Source organism: Lupinus angustifolius, unplaced genomic scaffold, assembly GCF_001865875.1.
Source record: "Lupinus angustifolius cultivar Tanjil unplaced genomic scaffold, LupAngTanjil_v1.0 Scaffold_28_32, whole genome shotgun sequence".
Classification (NCBI taxonomy): Eukaryota; Viridiplantae; Streptophyta; class Magnoliopsida; order Fabales; family Fabaceae; genus Lupinus; species Lupinus angustifolius.
In genome coordinates, this window is record NW_017720529.1 from 1 (window position 1) to 19,930 (window position 19,930).

The following is a 19,930-nucleotide window of genomic DNA, read 5'->3' on the forward strand; positions in this document are numbered from 1 at the left end:
TCCCTCGCCCAGGCACATATTATCACCCAAGCGAGGTCTCTTCTCGCTCAAGCGAGACCTCATTAAAATTCTGGTTTTTTTTTTCCGCCCAAGCGGGCTTTTGCTCGCCCGGGCGAGGCCTGAGCTCGCCCAAGCGAGAAAATTCCCAATTTTCATCGAAATCCTGGGCCTTTTTCGCTTAAGCGGGACCCTTGCTCGCCCAAGCGAGGATTGGTCGCCTGGGCGAGGAGTTCCAGAACCCAAAACTTCCCCTCGCCCAGTCCCTCCTCCAGTCCTCGCCCAAGCAAGACTATGGTCGCCCAAGCGACAGGGACTTGGACAGAATACCAACTTTTGCCCTTTTCGACAAACGAAACACATTTAAACATGGTTTTTCAAACACCTGCACCCAGAAAAGTTCCAAACAACATTCATATACAATATTCAACATATTTATTTACATTTTTATGGACCAAAAAACTCTAGAATAAACTTTATAGAACAATCTAGCTAATTTATTTTTATGGAATAAATTAAGTTTAACAAGAAATTCTAAAAACCAAATTTACTCTCTACTTTATTAGTTTTATTTAATAAAAAAATCTGGTATGCAACAATAAAATGGTTTGAATTTATGATAAGATAATAGGAAATTGACATTTCTTTGGAAATTTTACTTCCAAATAAAAACAATAATGAAAAATTAAATTACTAAAATAACACCAAATCGTGATATTATTCTATCTATTAAATCTTTTATTTACCCCATATTTTATTTATCTCCTTTATATGAATACTTGCACTTCATTACTTGTATTCATATTGGTCGTTCTTGACTTCTTGTCATTCTTCAATATTATTAATCAATAACGTTATCAATTTAAGCCATATATTATTTGTTTTGATATGAACATTAAACCACACAAGTGACTCAATTTCCCTAAAGAAAAAAATGAATCATGGACATTGAGCTAGACAAAACCATAAGGTGATGCAACCATAAAGAATAGAGCAGGACTCTATATTATGCATTGTTAAAGCATAACCATATTAGAGATGGTAATGAGTCCGGATGAGTTTGGGTAATGTATTATCATGATTTGTTTCTTTCATTGAAGTTTGGACCCATGCTTATGTATATACTTATTGGATCTACTGCCTAGGAATTATTAGGTACCAACTAAAGCCACATATATCTAGAATTTTATGGGTGCATATTTGCTTTCTCAGACTTAGAGTCACTTCATGTATCATGACTTTATTATTGGTTAGGAAATTACTTAAAAATTAAATTTTAACTTAAATATAATTTTTTTCAATCAATCAGAAGGTCATAGCACATGGAGTGGTATTAAATGTGGAACAAATGTGGACCCAAATTTTATAGTGCCTTAGGGTTAGTTTGGGAGTTGGATGTTGGAGGGGAAAGAAGGGAAATTGAAGGCTTGAGAGTCATCTCACAAGTGTATTTCATGACTCCTAAGCCTCCTCTTTCCCTTCTTTCCCCTCCAACATCCAACTCACAAACTAACCCTTAGGCGAAGGCAATGACTTTATGATGCGAACCTCCAGGGGTGGTTTGCTTTCTTCGCCGATCGTTCTTGCCTGAAACTTAATGGGACTCGCGGAATAGAATTTTTTATTAATGTCAACGTTTTTGTGTATGAAAATTGGTAATCTTCACCTCTTCAATTCAGATTTGCAAGGAACAAAAGGCAATCAGCTCATTCAAATATGAATTCAAACTCAAGGCATGAAGATCCAATCAATTATGAACTTTCCTTTTCAAGCATTTTTTTGAAGAATCCGTCCATATCAAGGCACATTCAAGTTATCCAAATCAAATAAGCACATGGGTGGAAATAATCAAGGGAATTCGGCCAAATTCCAATACCAAAATAACTCAGCCATTAAAACTCATTTAATTACATGTTTTTAATTAGGATTTCAAATTTCAAATTAGGACTAGTCAAATTTCCCTATTTATGTATTCCTTTTCAGCATGAATGAATTAAGTTGAATTTGAGATAAAAATCTAAGTGTTTAGTTGAGAATTTCTCCTACTCTTATCTTGGCCGTGGCCAACCATTGGACTTATCAAGAACATCAGTTCTTGTGGCGTTCTAAGACTCATCACCCTCTCGGTGTGGCGTCTAATTCTTATCAAGGAGTTATCCTTGTGGCGAATACCTTGTTCTTATCAAGCATCCTTGCTTGTGGCGGACTGCATTGGCTTATCAAGCATCCTTTGCTTGTGGCGCTTCATCATCATTCTTTTTCCATTTCCCTAGTGCCTCACGCACAACACAAATCCCTTTTCAATTCTATATACATCAAACCGTGACCATACCTTCCACAAATCATCTTTAACATCATGAACTTCATACAATTCTGCCCATAAACATCCCAGCCCTAAATCCTTCCCAAATATACACGTACCTTCATCCAAATAGCCCCAAATATACCCAACAATTAACACAAACCTAGCCTAAAAGATTAATCCCAAACCCAAGCCAAACATTCCCCAAAAGTCCTCACATACAACCTAACCTAGACCCCACGTAATTACCATACACAACCCTATCCAAAAATAGCCAAAAAGAACCATTAACATCAAAACCGAATTTGAGATTCCAAACTCAAAATTTTCAAGCTAAAAACGATCCAAAATAAAGGCAGCCCCTAGAGGTTGTCATCACATCCATTTCATCCATTCGGTCCAACATCACATGTTTTCAACCCTCCTTTTTCATCGAAAGTCCGTTCACGATTTCCATCCATTTTAAACATACGGTTTTTTAGTAAAACTACGTATTCCGATTTAAAACAATCTTTGATAATCTTACCACTTTAAAGTAAGTTATTCAAAGTATCATTTAAGAGTTTTATGAGACATTCATGTACTCATAAACTTTAACATCCTTTTTAGCAAAGATTTCTATTTTTTTCCAACTTGTTCCAAGCCATGGTTTTAAGGCTAACAACAAATAGAAATACATACATTCTCATTTTTCCAAAACACTTCCTAAAGGTTCCTTTGATTTCATCATCATCCCCTTTGGCTAAAACAACAAAATTATAACAACTCCATGAACACAAGTTGTTCATGGTTTCAACAAAATATTTTCATAAGTTCAAGAACAACACCATTTTCGGTTTTGAAGAGAAAATGAGTTAGAAAGCGTTTTAGAAAATTTCAACGGTTGAATATGTTCTTGACATGTTCATGAACAACATACTTAAATCTCATCAACATTCATTGGTTGAATGTTGAGAGATCAAAGATTGAAGATGGAAGAAGTAAGTGAGAAAATGAGAGAAAAATGAAGAGAGTGTTTACCTCTTCTTTGAAAATGCAAAAGTGAGAGAAGTGTGGAGTGAAGAGGGTTTAATGAGAGGAGGAAATCAGCTTTCCCCCTAGGAAATCTTTACCAAATCTCCTAGGGTGGCTAATGATGATTTCCTATGACATTAGGGTGAGTGATGTGAGGTTTGCTTTATGAAAAGGTAAATCTCGCATCCCAATGCGAAACGACCACTTGTGCGATAAACATGCTCGAGTATTATCGGCTAATACTTGATCGGATATTATAAATCGCCCGATCGTAATATCCGATTAGAATTTCGGATTTCGGCATTCCGAGTGAAAAATATTTAGAAAATAGGTATGGGTGTATTCAGGGTCTATATTGACTCTAAATGAAATTACGAAGCCAACGGTGCGATCGGAATTCGATTCCGAGTTACGAAACTCAAAAACCACTTTTTGAGCCGTACTAGGTGGATTTCGGCCCCGAAAGTGGTTCAGAATCGACTGTCTCCGAAAATTACCAAAATTTACCACAAAATTGGAAATAAAATTACAAGACTAAAATTCAACTAGAGTTTCGTCTAATTCTTTACCGAAAATTCCCAGAAATTCATTTTCGAATATATAATTAATAAAAATACTAATAAAATCTTATAATTCCAAATCGTAAAATTCGCGGTGTTACACAAAGAGGGAAAAACGGAAAATGTGTTTCAAAATGAGGAAAAAAGTCAAGTCTGCGTGTTTGGAGTAGGGAATCCGGATTTAACCCCTCCAACACACATAAACCGAATTGGACCTAAACAATGGGTCCAAAGCTAAATTACAATAAAAACAACTCCTAAATTAAAAATACAATCTTCACTTCAACACATATCATCGACTTCCATAATGCCCAAAATGCCATTGGTGCCAAATGTGATCTGAAAATGATAATAGATTTAATTAGACCAATTAATCCCAAATTAACTCATTTTAGGAATATTAGTCCAATAAAGTCTAAAACACTAAACTATGTGAAACAAAGTCAATTAGGCACCAAGAATCATCAATCATGCTAATTTAAGGTTTTGAATAGTGTGTAATATATTGCTCATCACAACTCTCAACAAATTGACTGAGAGACACTGCCCGTGCCTCGGGGCATAGCCTAGCCGTGTGTGCCTCTGTAACTGAAATTAAATGGACACAACCATTTGTCTTGAGATATGGTCGAGTTATCCTATAACACTTCCAATAGCCCCCCTCAAGCTGGAGAGTAAATGTTAATACTCCAGCTTGAAATCTTAATTTGAAGCTATAAGAATGTAATGGATCAGAATCTCGATCCTAATGTGATTGGATTCTCAATCACTTGGTTATGTTCTTGGTCAGAAATCTTGACCATATTTCCATGCAATCTCATGGTTCTATGAGAAAAATTCGCAATATTCATTTTATGTTTCTGCATTATTATCGCAATATGGATCAGAGCCTTCGTCCTGAAGGCTTTGGTTACCGTTGTGCTTTCTCTACAATTATTGTTATCTTTCTCTTCCAAGATTCATCTTCATCAATACCACAATCAAATGGATTCAAGCCTAACAGAGAAAATCTATGTTGATGTTGGTAATGATGTGCAGGGTGGATTAAAGATTCTGGCTTGGCCTCTCAAGAAATGGAATTCTCAACCAATTTCCATTGTTATTCTCCATGTCACTTACAACATTTCCATGGATTATGTTTACACACCATTTGTGAAACTTCCAGTGAGTTCTATGAATGATGAGAAACTTGAAGTTGTTAGGAAATATGAGGAAGAGAAAATCAACAAGTTGCTTTCTAAATATGTTGATTTGTGTGGCAAGGTTCCTGAAGAAATTCTTGAAGTAGAGAAGTTTGATGAACCTATGCAAAAGCACATCATAGACTTGATCGTTGGTCTAGGAATGAACAAGATCAACAACAACAACAATAAGATCAACAAGATCAACAACAACAATAAGATCATCATCAATAACAACAACAAGAACAACAAAATCAACAACAAGATCAACAACAATAACAACAAGATAAAAAACAACAAGATCAAGTGATTGAGAAAATTCAATCACGTTATGATCGAGATTCTGATCCATTACGTTGTCATGATATCAAATCGAATTACCAAGCTGGAGTCAATTGACATTTACCCTCCAGCTTGAGGGGCTATTGGAAAACAAAGCTATCAAACAAAAAGAAGACAACATTAATAACAATTAACCGATTAACTGTATGGTTAATTGATTAACTGGATAAGTGTTACTAATTAATACTATAGTTAATCGATTAACAAGTTAGAAAATAACACATTTTATACATTTAACACATGTTGAATTATTTTACAACATGTGTTTATTAGCTTGTTAGAGAGTTAGTTAGGTTTGTTACATTGCTTGTTTTACAAGATATTGTATATAAACAACACTCTCTTATATCATTTAATTTAAAGAGAAATATCTGTAATATTCATTTTATGCTTTCACAACATTTTCTCAATACAAAATAATTAATTATTCAAATTATGGAAATGATAGATGGATATATATGTATATATATATATATATATATGTGTATATATATATATATATGTGTATATATATATAAATGTGTGTATATATAGTAACAATTATTTGAAAACAGATCATAGAAAATGATCCGAATGGTCCCAGCCTCGCAACATATTTGGAACTATCTATACTGGTGAATTGGATATGATATTTAAGATCTGGCCCTTAAGCATCAACAGTTGTATGTGGAAATGAACATTTTGTCTTTCATGCATGGAAATATTGTTTTTAATTCCTTCCTACAACTTAAATGTAATCATAATATTGCAACAACACCTTATAATTATGGTCACATTTTCTTGTAATTTAGAATACTACGTGGAAGTATTATAAGGAAGATTTGTGGTGAGGAGTATTTTGTTTGGATTTGGATCCAGATATTAGAGTTTTTTCTATCCATATATAAATATATATATATATGCATATAAGAAGAGCGACATGTGGCAACATCACCATTTATATATAGCCAAGGTCCTTGTTAATTTGTGGGGCATGAGACGAGACAGGGTTTCCAGATTATGCACATGTACTCACATAGAAGAAACAAGCTTTATCTGTCAAGGTTTTTTTTCCGAGTGTCAGACATGAGTTCAAAACTGTACCAAATTGAAGCATGAGTTGCACTGTTCAGAGTATCTTAAGAACATCCAGTTATGAATAGAGATATTCTATCACAAATCATGTTTTAATAACAAGAAAATAAAAGCAGCAAAATAATAAATATTTAAATTTTTTAATTAATATAAGATGTTTTAATTGATATGTGATAGGATTTTAGATAACATCTTTGTGGATATAGTTATCTTAAGAGCATCTACTTCAGCTGTGGGATTAGATTGTTGAGTGGTGGTATAGTTGGATCATCTAACACTATTTGACATTTTAACCCATTTGCTCTTTAATTACTTTAACAAATTGATGAGACGTGACTTATTTTTATAAGTGTAATATTTATATACTATTATAGAATAAAGATTGCATATAGTTGGTTTATCATTTATTTTATTACTTTTTTGAATAGTAAATAATAATTAAAAATAAATTATAGATAATTGACTAATAATATATAAAACTCTTATATATTAATATTAAGGTGTATACATTTTTTTTCTATTTTTAGTTTGAAAGGAGAAAATTTTGACTGAGATACTGATAATTTCAGCACACCCCTCTCAAGTGAGAAAACTACCACCCAAAAAAACAAGAAAAAACCAACCAAAAGAAAGAGCAACTGAAACAAAACAAAGGAGAAGGCTAACCAACAGAACTAGGATGCAGATACTTGTACCTATTGTTGTTCCAATCATGTACCAAACCAATCAAAATATGTCACTTAATTGAGAAAAAAATTATAAAAAATAGAAATTAATATTTTATATTATTTTGAAAAATGTTATTGGTTAGAAACATATGAACATGATATTTTTGGGATAGAAAATCCTTGTCCACCAAACTAACCCAGAAAAACCAGTTGACAGCGAACAAAGCCAGAACCAAATACATGACTTACTTGAAAAATTTAGTCTAATATACAATTTATAGACATATCTAATATAATGTTTATCCGTCATGGCATATAAAGTATAGTAGGATATATTCGATAAAATATGTTATACGATCATGCATGATATGACATATTCCATCAAATATGTGTGTAGCATACATATTTGTTATTATGTTTAATAGTTTTTTTAAATGTTAATTAGTATTTGTTATCATCAAAACTTGATACATTAAGGCATTAGAGATGCACACATTTACGTTATACTTTTCAAATGTATGCTTATATAAGTTTTCTATTTAAACAAAATAATCTAACATTTTAATGAAACTAAGCATGTGTACTTAACTATCCTCTAACACTCAAAATGATATGATTGAATAATAACCAGTAATTCTGAATTTCAAATGGGGTGGGAGTTGCTAAGGAATTTGTAAGAATATAACAAATTTTTAAATATAAAATAAAATTATTAAATTAAGTGTAAACGTTTCTTCCAAGCACAACCTGATCAGAAAAGCTATTCAGCAACATTTTCTTGTCTCATTCAATACGGTCAAACTCATTACTTGGGGGAATCTCGAGATAAAATTAAGTCTAAAAATATTAGAGTAAAAATATATTTTATTCTGTCATCCTTAAAAAATTAAAAAACTCAAAATAATTCTTATAAAAATTAGGTATGAATCAAATAAGTACACTTTAATATCTTTTATAATCTTCTCCAAAAACTATTTTGATTCATAATTATAATTATGATGTTTGAGTATTAATTCTGACTTTTACTCTTCCATAATCAAAATTGGATAGTGGAAAATGTATACAGAACAAATTGATGAGAAAAAACAAAATAAAGACTGAGTCAACTTCCACATGGAAATAAAAAATAACCAGACGGTGACCAACCAACCATGTGCTCCATGAACCTGAGAGGGAAACTTCCAGAAAGCGAAATACCAATATTGACCCAAAACTATGTTAGAGTATGTCATAAATTATGAGATTCTGTAGGGACATTTCAGTCTACAGCGTGTAACGGTGGTTTTCTTAGAAAAAATCAACCAAACCAAACACGTTTAACCACTTACATAAGTCAATTTCCACTACCCCAATAATCCTCATTTTTCTTCACTTTCATTCATAGAACATAATTGCAAGCAGAAACTTCTACAGTTTAGAGAGAGACAAAGAAACTATGGAAGATGAAGGATGCGAATGCAGGCCATTGGGTTTCTTGCTTGGATTGCCCTTTGCGTTAGTAGCTTTGGTTTTATCTCTTGTGGGTGCAGTTATTTGGGTTCTTGGGTAAGTAACTTTGTATTTAATGTTCTATCTTTAATTTTTGCTTATACTTGTTTCTTTTTCTCCAATTTTATTATCTATATTGGTGTTAACTTTTTTAATTTGAACTCGTTTATTCATCAGATTCAGTAGTCCAATGTTGTACTGTGTGTTATTTTCTGACATATATGTTTTTTTAATGCAGGACAATATTGAGTTGCTTGTGCCCATGTTGCATTTGCTGTTCTGGATTGGCAAATTTGGCTGTAAGTCTTGTAAAGCTTCCAATTCGAGTCCTTAGATGGTTCATTCGAAAAATCCCTTGTTAAAGGGGAAAGGATCATATCTTCAACTGATAACTTTACATTTATATACAGGAGTAAAAATATCATTATATTATATCTTAGATATAAGAGTATTAAATTACATTATATGTTTTCTGTTTTTTAAGTATACTTGTCTCTCGATACATTTTTTTCACCTCCCCTTACGTGTTTGACTCGTTTGTAGCCAGTTTTTTTTAATATATATTTGAAGCAATTATTTGCCCTTGTATTTTATTTTTATTTTGAGATTTTGCCTGTGTTACGATTAATTGGATTTATTCCAATATTCAGTCTTTTATATTTGATTCTTTTTTATATAGATGGCAAATTCCTAATTTACATAGTTAATTTTATATAGTACTAATTAATCTATATGGTTCTTTCTTTCACGGTTAATCTTTCTATCTATCACATTCACATGTGATAACTATAATGATGAGTTGGAGCATCAATCTAAATGGTCATAAATACATTGGGAACAACCATCGACCTATTCTATTTTATTCTTTCTTTTGTATTCTATTGATCTTAATATTAAACCCAACCTATATCAAACATGGCCATGGTGTGCATTTGTTAAAATTTAGAAAGGTTTTGATTATTCAATTACTATTAGCATTGGTAATAATATGGGCAAAGTCTTTGGCTGCCAGTTATTTGGTTGATAAGGCATGAAAATTGTGTTTATTGACATTAATCTATTTCATGTGTTCATAGTACCCAGTCTTGCTTGTAGATAATTTTGTTTGTTATCCATTGAATATATTGAAATCTTATTTATATATATATATATATATATATAATTTATATTGTAAATTTTCTTTCTGATTTTTGTAATTTAAAAAAGTGAGATAAAATTGTTTTAATTTTATTCGATTTTAGATAATTTTTTATAATATTTTGTTTATTAGGAAGGGATTAACTGATTTTAAGAATAAGTGAAAAAGTCTTCATTTTAGGAAATTAATTCATTTTTTTCACTTATAAGTGGATCCCATCCTCCTTTTTATCTTATAGGATTTTCCTTAGTACATTTTTATTACAAAATTATATTAGGTAACCCACAAACTAGCCCACTCTAAATATTTGAGTAAGCAAAACATGATATTTCATCTATTTTCATTAATGAGCATGTTCATCGTGTCCTAGTTCATATAGGTATTGCATGGGCATTGATAGAGTAAACAAGATGACCATAATTATCAATGTTAATTGCGATTATGATTATTCACATCAAAAAATGGAGGGGAAACTTAAGAGATGTAAATGGAAAATGTGAGTAAGCTATTCCAGCTATATACATCCTTTTCTCATGCAGATTCTGTGTTGGGAACAAGCGAACAATCAAATAGTAAAGAGTATAGAGAAAAGAGAATAACACAAGATATTTGGTAACGAGGTTCGGCCAATTTGCCTACGTCCCCGGGAGCGTTGAGCGGCTACCACTATATATTATTAGAGAATAAGAATTAGGGTTTTTACTATTCTTTTCCTTGTTACATTAGGTTTAAATAACATCAATATATATAGTCTTCTACCTCAACTCCTTTACATCAGCCCAAACCCATAACTTATATTGTTGTTATCTAGATATATGAGTTATTGCACAACATTGAATGTTATTCAACACATGCATAAATTCTAATGAGTTTTATGATATGAGATATGATTACAAACAACTTGACATATTGTTTTTTATTTCATTTTAAGGTAACTTTTTTCTTAGAGACTTTTGAAATAGCTTGGTACTAATTTATGATTTTAGCTGTGCTTGATACTAATTTTAGTAATTTATTCAAACCTATCGGGCTCACGAATATATATGGGTTTAACACCCTTATTCATATCCATATACTTGGAGTAAGGTAAGAAATATAGGGAGTTTCTTAGAGGTTGGGGGAGTTGGTGGCCTACTCCACAACTGAAATGAAAATAGATGTGGTGATCAATTTTAACACCGGATATTTTTAAGAGAAAATAGGATATAAAATTACTATATAACGGTTTTTAACATTTCCAATATATTTATTATTATTCAATTATTTTTAATTTTTAAATATAAATCATATTGAAACAAGCAATATATTAACTCCGTTTTAAAATACATTTCTTTATAAAAGTCAAACAAGACAAAAAAAATTATGTAAACACATCACATTTTATAATTTTTTGGGATTGAAACCAGTGATGTGAAACCCAAGCCGGACGTCAAACCGACAGAGGTCCCGTATTAGGTTTAACCGATTTAAACGGTTAAACCGTCCGGTCTGACCGCGTGATTTCGTACATAATTAATAATTTTTATTTATAAATATATAGTTATATATAAATGTAAAACTTTATATAATTAATAATTATGTATAATTATATTGAAATAATACTTTTTTATCTTTTTTTGGACCATAGTAAAATAAAATATTAGAACATTGTCCCATTTTTTTTATTTTTAAGTGAGCCGTTCGGTTTACTTCCCGGGTTAATCCGGTTTAACCGGGTTTAACATGGTCGGACCGGATTTTTTCCGGTTCAAAGCGGTTCAACTTTCATTCGGTTAAGACAGCAAACCAGAGCCATTTTCAAGTCCGGTCAGCGGTCAGACCGGTCGGACCGTCCGGTCCGGTCCGGTTCCAACAACACTGATTGAAACTCCAAGTTTGTTTTCAAGTCTAGTGGATGGTTTGTATTCTACATTCCAATAAATCTTTGTTTTATTTGATTTTTTCTTTCCTATCTTATATTTTTTTGTTACTTTTCTTTTACTTTTTTTAACGGAAGCATATGAGAGATTCAAGGCTTTCTCTTGTCTCAAGTATACTCGCTTTCTAATTTTTCTTAACTATTTCATCATATTTGGAGATGTTCATCGTCATTGTATATATTTTTCCACCTTTTTCAAATGTTCAAATTTCTTGTATTCATTTATCTTTTCCCAAATATTAGTAAGATAAAATTTCATCATACGAAATCACAATATTTTGTACATCTACTCATGGGATCTAGGGCTGACAACATGCATTGGCAAACATGGATTATAGTAACCCGTTATCTATTCTACAAATCAAATTTTTTAACTATATTCACTCGTACCTGCATAGGCCGTATCCGCTTGCGGTTTTTATGCAATACCCAGAGATTTAACGGGTACCCATTGATATCTATGCTTTCAAATTGAAAAAACTTTTTAGAATGCTTAGTTGAAAAATGACAATGAAAATAATATTTGTTTCAACAATATAAATGTACACCACCAAATTCAAGGGTGATACAAATTTAAAAATCTAATTCAACAAAGATTTTAAAATTTATCAATATATTGCGGGTACATGCACACAAGTGTACCACTATACTTGTGCCCCTCAACCATATATATTGTGGATAGTCTGAAGAATCTGTTTCTAAAATTCATCAATATCTATTTGCAATATATGTTTGTACGGATTTTAACAACAAATAGTTACAAGTTTAGATTTTTTTGCTAAGAACAACCCTAATGACAAATAATATTTACATTCTTATGTGAGTCTCACATTATTTTATAATTTATTATAACTCCAGATGAAATGAGAACAACATCTTTATTACAATAGCAAACATAATTCTTATTCTTATTTGGGTCCCACCATTTACATCTCTCCTCCCGTTCCCTTGGTTAAGAACAACATAAAATATTCTTATTTACAAACAAAAAGTAAAAAAAAATAATAATAATGCCACAATAAAATTCAGAATAAGAATGTTCTTATTCTATTAAGAACAAACTATTGTATTTGTGCTAACATGTCAAACAAGTTAAGACAAAAAGAGACTAAAAGGATGGATAAGGAAAGATTTGGAACACAAGTGAAAAAGGCCTTCTTCAGAACTCAAATTGTCCAATCCTTTTACACTTTCCAACTATTGATGATATATTTGTCTTATAATATATGAGGCCGCCAAACAGCCTGGTAGTTAATGCTTTTATGGATCACGACATCGAGAAGGAACTATGCCAAATACAATGTGAGAAATTATTTCTTAAATTATAAAAGGACCCATTTGGCTCTAGTCATGATTAATAAAGATGAATGACAAAAATCATTAATTTCTTAAAATAATTCAATAAATACATATATCATTATTGATCTATATGTTAAATTTATTTTTAAACCCAAACATTATATACTATTTTTCAACTAAGGAAATTTTAGGATGTAGTTGTGCAAATGAGTTATACATACATCATTGTCTTTTTGGGTATCATACATACATCATTGTTATTTCCATTTCAAGGTATGGATTTATGTGCGGGTAATATTTGGCCCGAGCCCGCCCCATTACTTTTGTGCTTAAAAGGATTAAAGGTTATGATAATATATTTATTGTCCCACAAATTGTATTACTATATTATCATCAGTCTATGGTTGATTGAAAAATATATATTTAAGTTTAAAAAATTAATGATTAACTATTTTTTGACCAATTATAATTGATGACACATATAGTGACACAACTTGTGAAAATTAAATGTGTATCTATAACCTATATTAAGTATGAGAACATATCTATTGTCTCACTTTGTTAAAAAATATATAAGTTAAAAAACTATTAATTAATTAATTTTTTTAGCCACTCAAAACAAATGACAAATATAGTGATGTATTTGTGAGAGAGAAAATGTGCTTGCTTCTCATCAGATTTAGGATAATCTTAAACTTTTTGTTAGATATTATTGATTGAAAAATAGTTAGTGAGTTACATATTGGAGTTTAAAACGATTTTTTGACAAAATTATAGGAGTGTGATACCTTCACTAAGGTTTCCAACAAAATCAATTAATTTTAATTATTAAATGTTAAAATTTGAAGATGTTAAAATTTGATCTAATATCATGATGTTGATAAAGACGTTATAACTCTATGCACATCTAATCATCTATTATATTGCTATTTCTGGTAAATTCAAATCAACTTTTATGTCACCATATGATAAACACTCAAATTTGGTATAATATTATTTATGTTGATGAGTTCACATCACCAATCTCCCTTCTTTTCTTTGTTCATTTCTTAACTTAAACTTTAGCGAAAATCTGGTTTATCATTTACAGGAAACCAATTCACTAAAGAATCACCAATTTTACTTTCTCTAAGAGAATTGTTTTTGAATGTTAGTAAAACTTTGGATGCATGAAAAGTCTACGTGAAGGAATGAAATTCTGGTTGGCCCAAACTGTTTTCTTCAATCTTATGCTTACTTTTTCTGGTATTTTTATTTCTAGCTTTATCTACACTCCAGGGTGACATCAGACCTAAGTTCTCATTTCATGCTTATACATTATGTTGCCCAAATCCCACTCAACTCTTCTACCCATATTTTAATTGTTTCTTCCCACGTTAAAACTGGTTTTATTTTAGATTTTAGTTAAAGCTAAACTACCCTTTGTCAGAGTATAAAGGACAAAAAAACCTATATTTATTCTTCTACAAGCTTTCATACAAATGCAAAGCAACATAAAACTTGATATCAAAGCAATCTTATGATTTTTTATTGTTCTCTCTATGTGCAACTAACCCTGTCTCTAGTTGTTAATTTCATTCTCATTTTAGAATTCTTAGGTATCTCTCTTATTATTCCTAAGAACAAGAGGAAGTTGGGAAGGTATGCAACATTCACTCATGCAAAAGAAAGCACCAAAAAAAGTGAGAGAGAATTTAATTCCTTCCTACTCCTCTCAATATGAACTGGCATTAGAGTAGCAACCTTTAGAATAGACACACTTTTCTTTTCATCCTCTTATTAACTATTCCTACCTTAAGTTCATCTCTTATAGCACCAAAAGAGGAAACAAGGTGCTATATAGGAAATCACAAATGGAATGAAGGAGAAAAGAGAATAACAAGGAAATGACTCAGTGCAGTTACCCTGAAAACAATCATAGTATCACAGTGGAGAGGTGCAAAGATAGCTTAATTGGAACATGCCCTACATGTGGTCATCATATCAAATGCAAAGAGAAGGTTCATATATATAACTCCTTAGTTAATGAACATTTACTATTACTTCTTTCTTTGGAGAAATTAATGACCCAAGTGTCTTCATTTTGGTATCTTTGAGGCTAGAAAGACACCTTATTTTATGGTGCTATGCATCGTTAGACGAAAATCGGTTGGCTTAACTAGATTCTTATTTGTGCCTTTTGCTTATAATTTATTGAGATCGAAATTTAATACATCTGATTTTCATCTAATGGTGTAGATGAACTGAAGTTACATGACTTTCTTGTGTTAAAGCCATTGAATCCATTACTCTTCATTCTTATATTATGTTGGAGTGTTCATATATAAATATAAAACTGTTCCATTGATTAGGCTGCAGGAATGCTTGACTTACCTGGACTACCTGCTGGGGTGAAGTTTGATCCTACTGATCAGGAGATTTTGGAACATTTGGAGGCAAAGGTTCGCTCCGATATTCAGAAGCTTCACCCGTTAATTGATGAGTTCATCCCTACTCTTGAAGGGGAGAATGGAATCTGTTGTACCCATCCAGAGAAGTTGCCAGGTCCATTAAACACAAGCTATCAGATACCCATGATTGATTTTCATTTCATATAATTTATGATGATGAATCTCATGTCTTATATGTTACATTTTAATTTTAGTTTTTTATCATATATTGATTGGCAACATAATATACAAGTCATGAAAATGTATGCTCAGAAGTTTGTGTCAGCATAGAATGAATAGAAGAAAAATCAGTTTTGTTAATTTACATACTTTTGTGGCAGAAGATGTAACAATTTAGTCATGCATGTAACAATTTTTTTGGTGCAAAAATTCATATATAGCATCCACCAACTAATTAACCATGATATCCTAGATGCATGCTAGTGACAGATAAGGTGGAACCATTCACCCAAACCTTGCATTACAAGCCACTTTTCTCTTCCCTCACAAGCTCTTCATCTACTTGTTTTAATAAATTCTACTACAGGAGTTAGCATGGATGGTCTAATTAGACATTTCTTTCACCGGCCATCGAAAGCATATATGACAGGAACCAGAAAAAGGAGAAAGGTGCACACAGATGCAGATGGTAGCGAAACCCGGTGGCATAAAACAGGCAAGACTAGGCCAATCTATATCAATGGCAAGTTAAAAGGGTACAAGAAAATTCTAGTGCTCTACACTAACTACAAAAGAGAAAGAAAGCCAGAGAAAACAAATTGGGTTATGCACCAGTACCACCTTGGCAATAATGAAGAAGAGAAGGAAGGAGAATTGGTTGTCTCCAAAGTTTTCTACCAAACACAACCTAGACAATGTGGTTTACTGATGAAAGGTTCATTCCCTGCAAGACTAAATGGTGAAGGTGTGCATAATGTAACTAACCACATAAACAATGAGTTTGTTGAAGAATATAATACTTCTATTATATCCTTTGATCAAGGTGATCAACATAGACTTATCAAAAAACAAGGTGATCAACATAGATTTAGCAATGCAGAAGTTGTTTCCCATTTTCCTGTCCATGATCATGGTGCTTTCATTCCTTGAAAGAAGTAGTGGATAATAAGAGGGTGAGGCCAAGAAAAGGCAAAGGAGGAAATATTAAAGAGGTATAATTCTGTGGCATACAATTGTATTCTGCAATGAAGAAATAAATTAATAACAATCTGAAGTTAGGAGGGGAAAGATGGGATTGTGGGAAGGGATAAGGAGAAACTCTTCATCTGAAAATTAGTAGTCACATACTTCTGTAGAGGAAAAACAGAGAAGTAAATAAATGTTTTGGCTGTAACTCTTTTCTGTTTTTGTTTTCTTTTAACTTTTTGAAGGGTAGCTTCAATCATGTTTTGTACATTCATTAGCACACAAACAAATATGTCAAAGGTTTTATGTCCTTGGATAAATATTAACCATTAGTGTGTACAAAGTACAAACATGAATTTTACCTTAAGGAGTCTTTAACTACATATAGATTCTCAGTGCCTTTTTTGCTTGAGTTCTGATTATATATGGTGAGATTATATATGGTGAAATTATATATTGGCTAGAAAGTTTCACGTGTTATAAAAGTTTGCTATTTTCTAAGAAAAATATGTACATGCCAAAATAAAACCAGTATGATTAAATCAAAGTAGTCAAAGGAAACTATACAGTGTTCACTAACTTCACAACATTTCAATGAGACTTGAACAAAACAACTATACAGTAGAAAATTATTTTCCTCAATCGTGAATATTAGTCAACAACTCAGATCCAAATAACACATAATGTTAGTAAAGTGACACACTGACAGTCTGACACTAGCTAATGAAACATATATTTGAGTCAACTACATAAAAACAATTATGAACCGGTAGAACTAATGTAGAACATGATGCGAGAATGAAAACATAATATGTATTTCTTAAATGATTGGCTCATGGAACAAAAACCAAACATTAGGCTTCTATTCATCTGCATCTTCTTGGTTTTTGCCATTTCATCCACGGCAGACCTTATCCACCCTCCATGACCTCCTGTTGTTTTTCTTGAGTATGTAATCATATTGCCTCAATACAGATGTTGTAATTTACCTGATGCAATCAAGTCAAGCAACATTAGAACGAGAATTCAATAATTTTGGAAGAGTGGGATACTATTAATTAGTTAGAACTCCTGGACCTACAAAACACAGATATTGATGCGTGTACTGGGTACGATCCATATCCAATATGTCGATAAACATATTCTTGAAATGCAAGATATGATACGTTTGGAATGAGCGTATAAAACATGTGTAAAATTCAAAAAATATAACAAACATATAATTGTTCTGAAATTCTAAATCAAGTAAATATTTCTTCGAAATCACTAGATATAAAATGAAAGTCATATTGTCATAACTCATATGAAATGATTGCTTAGTGCCCTCGAATAGGAATAATATTGATCTCGTTTAATCAATAATCAACATCATGCATATGCATTTCTCCTTTCTTCTCTATGCAATAGACATGATCTGTCCTTTTTTCTCTCACTATAGTTCAAACAACTGTGTATGCACTTGTATCGGTGCAACATAGCTTAAAAAACACATACTAACAAAACATTGGTCTAGTGATGTAAGGCTCCATTAGATCCCCAGAAAGACCAAAAAGTCAAAGGTTTGATTCCTGATAACGACATTTGTTGGAGGGACAGTCACACACCTCAAAATAATTAGTTTCCTTAGTGTAGGACGAGGAGATACCCTTAACGGTAACAAAAAAATAGCTCGAATCACACTCTTGAAGCTTACAGCCTACATCTAGAAAGTGAAATTTGTAGAACTGGACATCTATGAATGGCCAATCATCAATCAAGATATGTCCTAATGCCATATTATAGTAACAAAGTTTAACTCCTTTGGAAAATCTAACTAATAGCGGAAGAGTTTCTCAATCTATAATAAACAGTTCTTAACTCAACCACATGGAACTTTTAACACTAAAAAAAGCCATCAACTTCACCAATCACCGTAAAAAAGGTCATTTGAAGAACACAATGCCTTCAACACAGTATCACTAAATCAAATCTCTATTTAGTAGGTCAAATATGAAATTCAAATTCAACTAACACTAAAAAACAAAAACAAATTTTTTTACCTATAACTCTTTCTTCTTCTTCTTCATTATATAAACATCAGCTTCCTCATACGCATATTCAGGATGCAAGTGATCATGAGGAACCATATCAATGTCAAAAACTTCATTACACAATTCCCAAAACCGTTTATGCGCCTCAGGGGACCTAACCTGGTACCCAAGCAAAACGACACCGTTTTCAGAAACAAGCGCCTCCATTGCCGAAACCAAAAGCCCCACTGATTCCTCAATATAAACGACGTCGGTTGCAATAACGAAATCAAACGGAGGGTTAAGAGCTCTAATCTGATCGATATTGTTCCAATACAGAATAGAGTGTTTCAGATTCTTCCCAAGCACGCGCTTATTAACCTTGAGGTTTCTCTTCAGCGCGGGCATCACGGGTGATATATCGGTGAGGACGATGTCAGTGAGGCCGAGGAGGAAGAGGCCCATGCCGGCGACGCCGCATCCGGTGCCGAGTTCGACGGCGCGTTTGGATTTGAAGTCTAGGAGGTGAGAGTATGGGTTTTCGGGAGTGGTGAGTGGGGCCCAGCGGTCTATGAATTTGACGAGGACGAGGGAGCATGGCCAGACGGAGGTGCCGACGTGCATGGAGCCGTTGTCTTGTTGAAGAGAGAGGACGGCGGTGCCGACGGGGAGTTCGACGACCGGCGAGTCTGTGAACTTCATGTTTCTATGTTTCTGTCTCTCGCTTTGGGAAATTGATTGGATTATATTTTGTTTGTGGTTGTGTGGGCTTTTGAGAAAGTGAGGTTGGTTAGAATGTTCTTCAATAACTGATTATGGGCTTGAATTTTATAGCCTTATAACAAGCCCAAAAGTTATCAAATCCACACAAACTTCTTGTACAATTAGGATCTGTTTTTAAGTTTTGGGTTTTCAAGAGGTATGAATCATCCATAAAATACAATAATAAGATAACTCTAAAATCTTATATCTTCAATCTAAAACTAAACTCATAATTTTTTTAAAAGATTTAGTTTTCTGGTTCATTTTCAACCACGGACAATAAAAACCCCTTCCCATTTTTATTATGAAAAATCTAAAATACCTTTCAATGTTAGACATGCGTGACCAAGGTCATGTATAGGCGAGTTTGGTCACAAATTGTAATTCTATATAATTTTTACATATTTGTAAAGATCACATATATATCACTAGGCTTATTATCTATAAAAAATTGCATCTACCTGAGTAAGTTAATGTACATATGGCCTATGGGGTAAATTTTATTGGGGTTAAAATGAAATCATTTTATATTGAAAAATAATATTGTTCTTTACTAGAACACAAAGATACGGAAAATGGTTGATCAGCTGTTGAGGAAGGAGA

General features: G+C 32.4%; 3 protein-coding genes across 4 annotated transcripts; 2 read left to right on the top strand and 1 right to left on the bottom strand.

The window, feature by feature from the left end:
- The first annotated feature begins 8,432 nt into the window (after positions 1 to 8,432).
- On the top strand, positions 8,433 to 9,000 carry LOC109338523. The gene is made up of 2 exons (XM_019575784.1): positions 8,433 to 8,683; positions 8,865 to 9,000. Exons 1-2 carry the CDS (start codon positions 8,574 to 8,576, stop codon positions 8,986 to 8,988), a joined length of 234 nt encoding a protein of 77 aa, XP_019431329.1. The 5' UTR covers positions 8,433 to 8,573; the 3' UTR covers positions 8,989 to 9,000.
- Positions 9,001 to 14,377: 5,377 nt separating this feature from the next.
- LOC109338521 (NAC domain-containing protein 73-like) lies at positions 14,378 to 16,826 on the top strand. Its single transcript, XM_019575782.1, has 3 exons — positions 14,378 to 14,981; positions 15,333 to 15,525; positions 15,958 to 16,826. Exons 1-3 carry the CDS (start codon positions 14,868 to 14,870, stop codon positions 16,518 to 16,520), a joined length of 870 nt encoding a protein of 289 aa, XP_019431327.1. The 5' UTR covers positions 14,378 to 14,867; the 3' UTR covers positions 16,521 to 16,826.
- Positions 16,827 to 17,171: 345 nt separating this feature from the next.
- Positions 17,172 to 19,315, bottom strand: LOC109338525 (protein-lysine methyltransferase METTL21D). Of its 2 annotated transcripts, none has more exons than XM_019575785.1 (2): positions 18,596 to 19,315; positions 17,172 to 17,534 (listed from the first exon to the last, which is right to left on the bottom strand). In XM_019575785.1, exon 1 carries the CDS (start codon positions 19,265 to 19,267, stop codon positions 18,596 to 18,598), a length of 672 nt encoding a protein of 223 aa, XP_019431330.1. In that variant the 5' UTR covers positions 19,268 to 19,315; the 3' UTR covers positions 17,172 to 17,534. The 2 variants fall into 2 exon arrangements, with proteins under 2 accessions (XP_019431330.1, XP_019431331.1); XM_019575786.1 differs by having other exon boundaries at positions 17,172 to 17,545.
- Between the last annotated feature and the right edge of the window lie 615 nt (positions 19,316 to 19,930).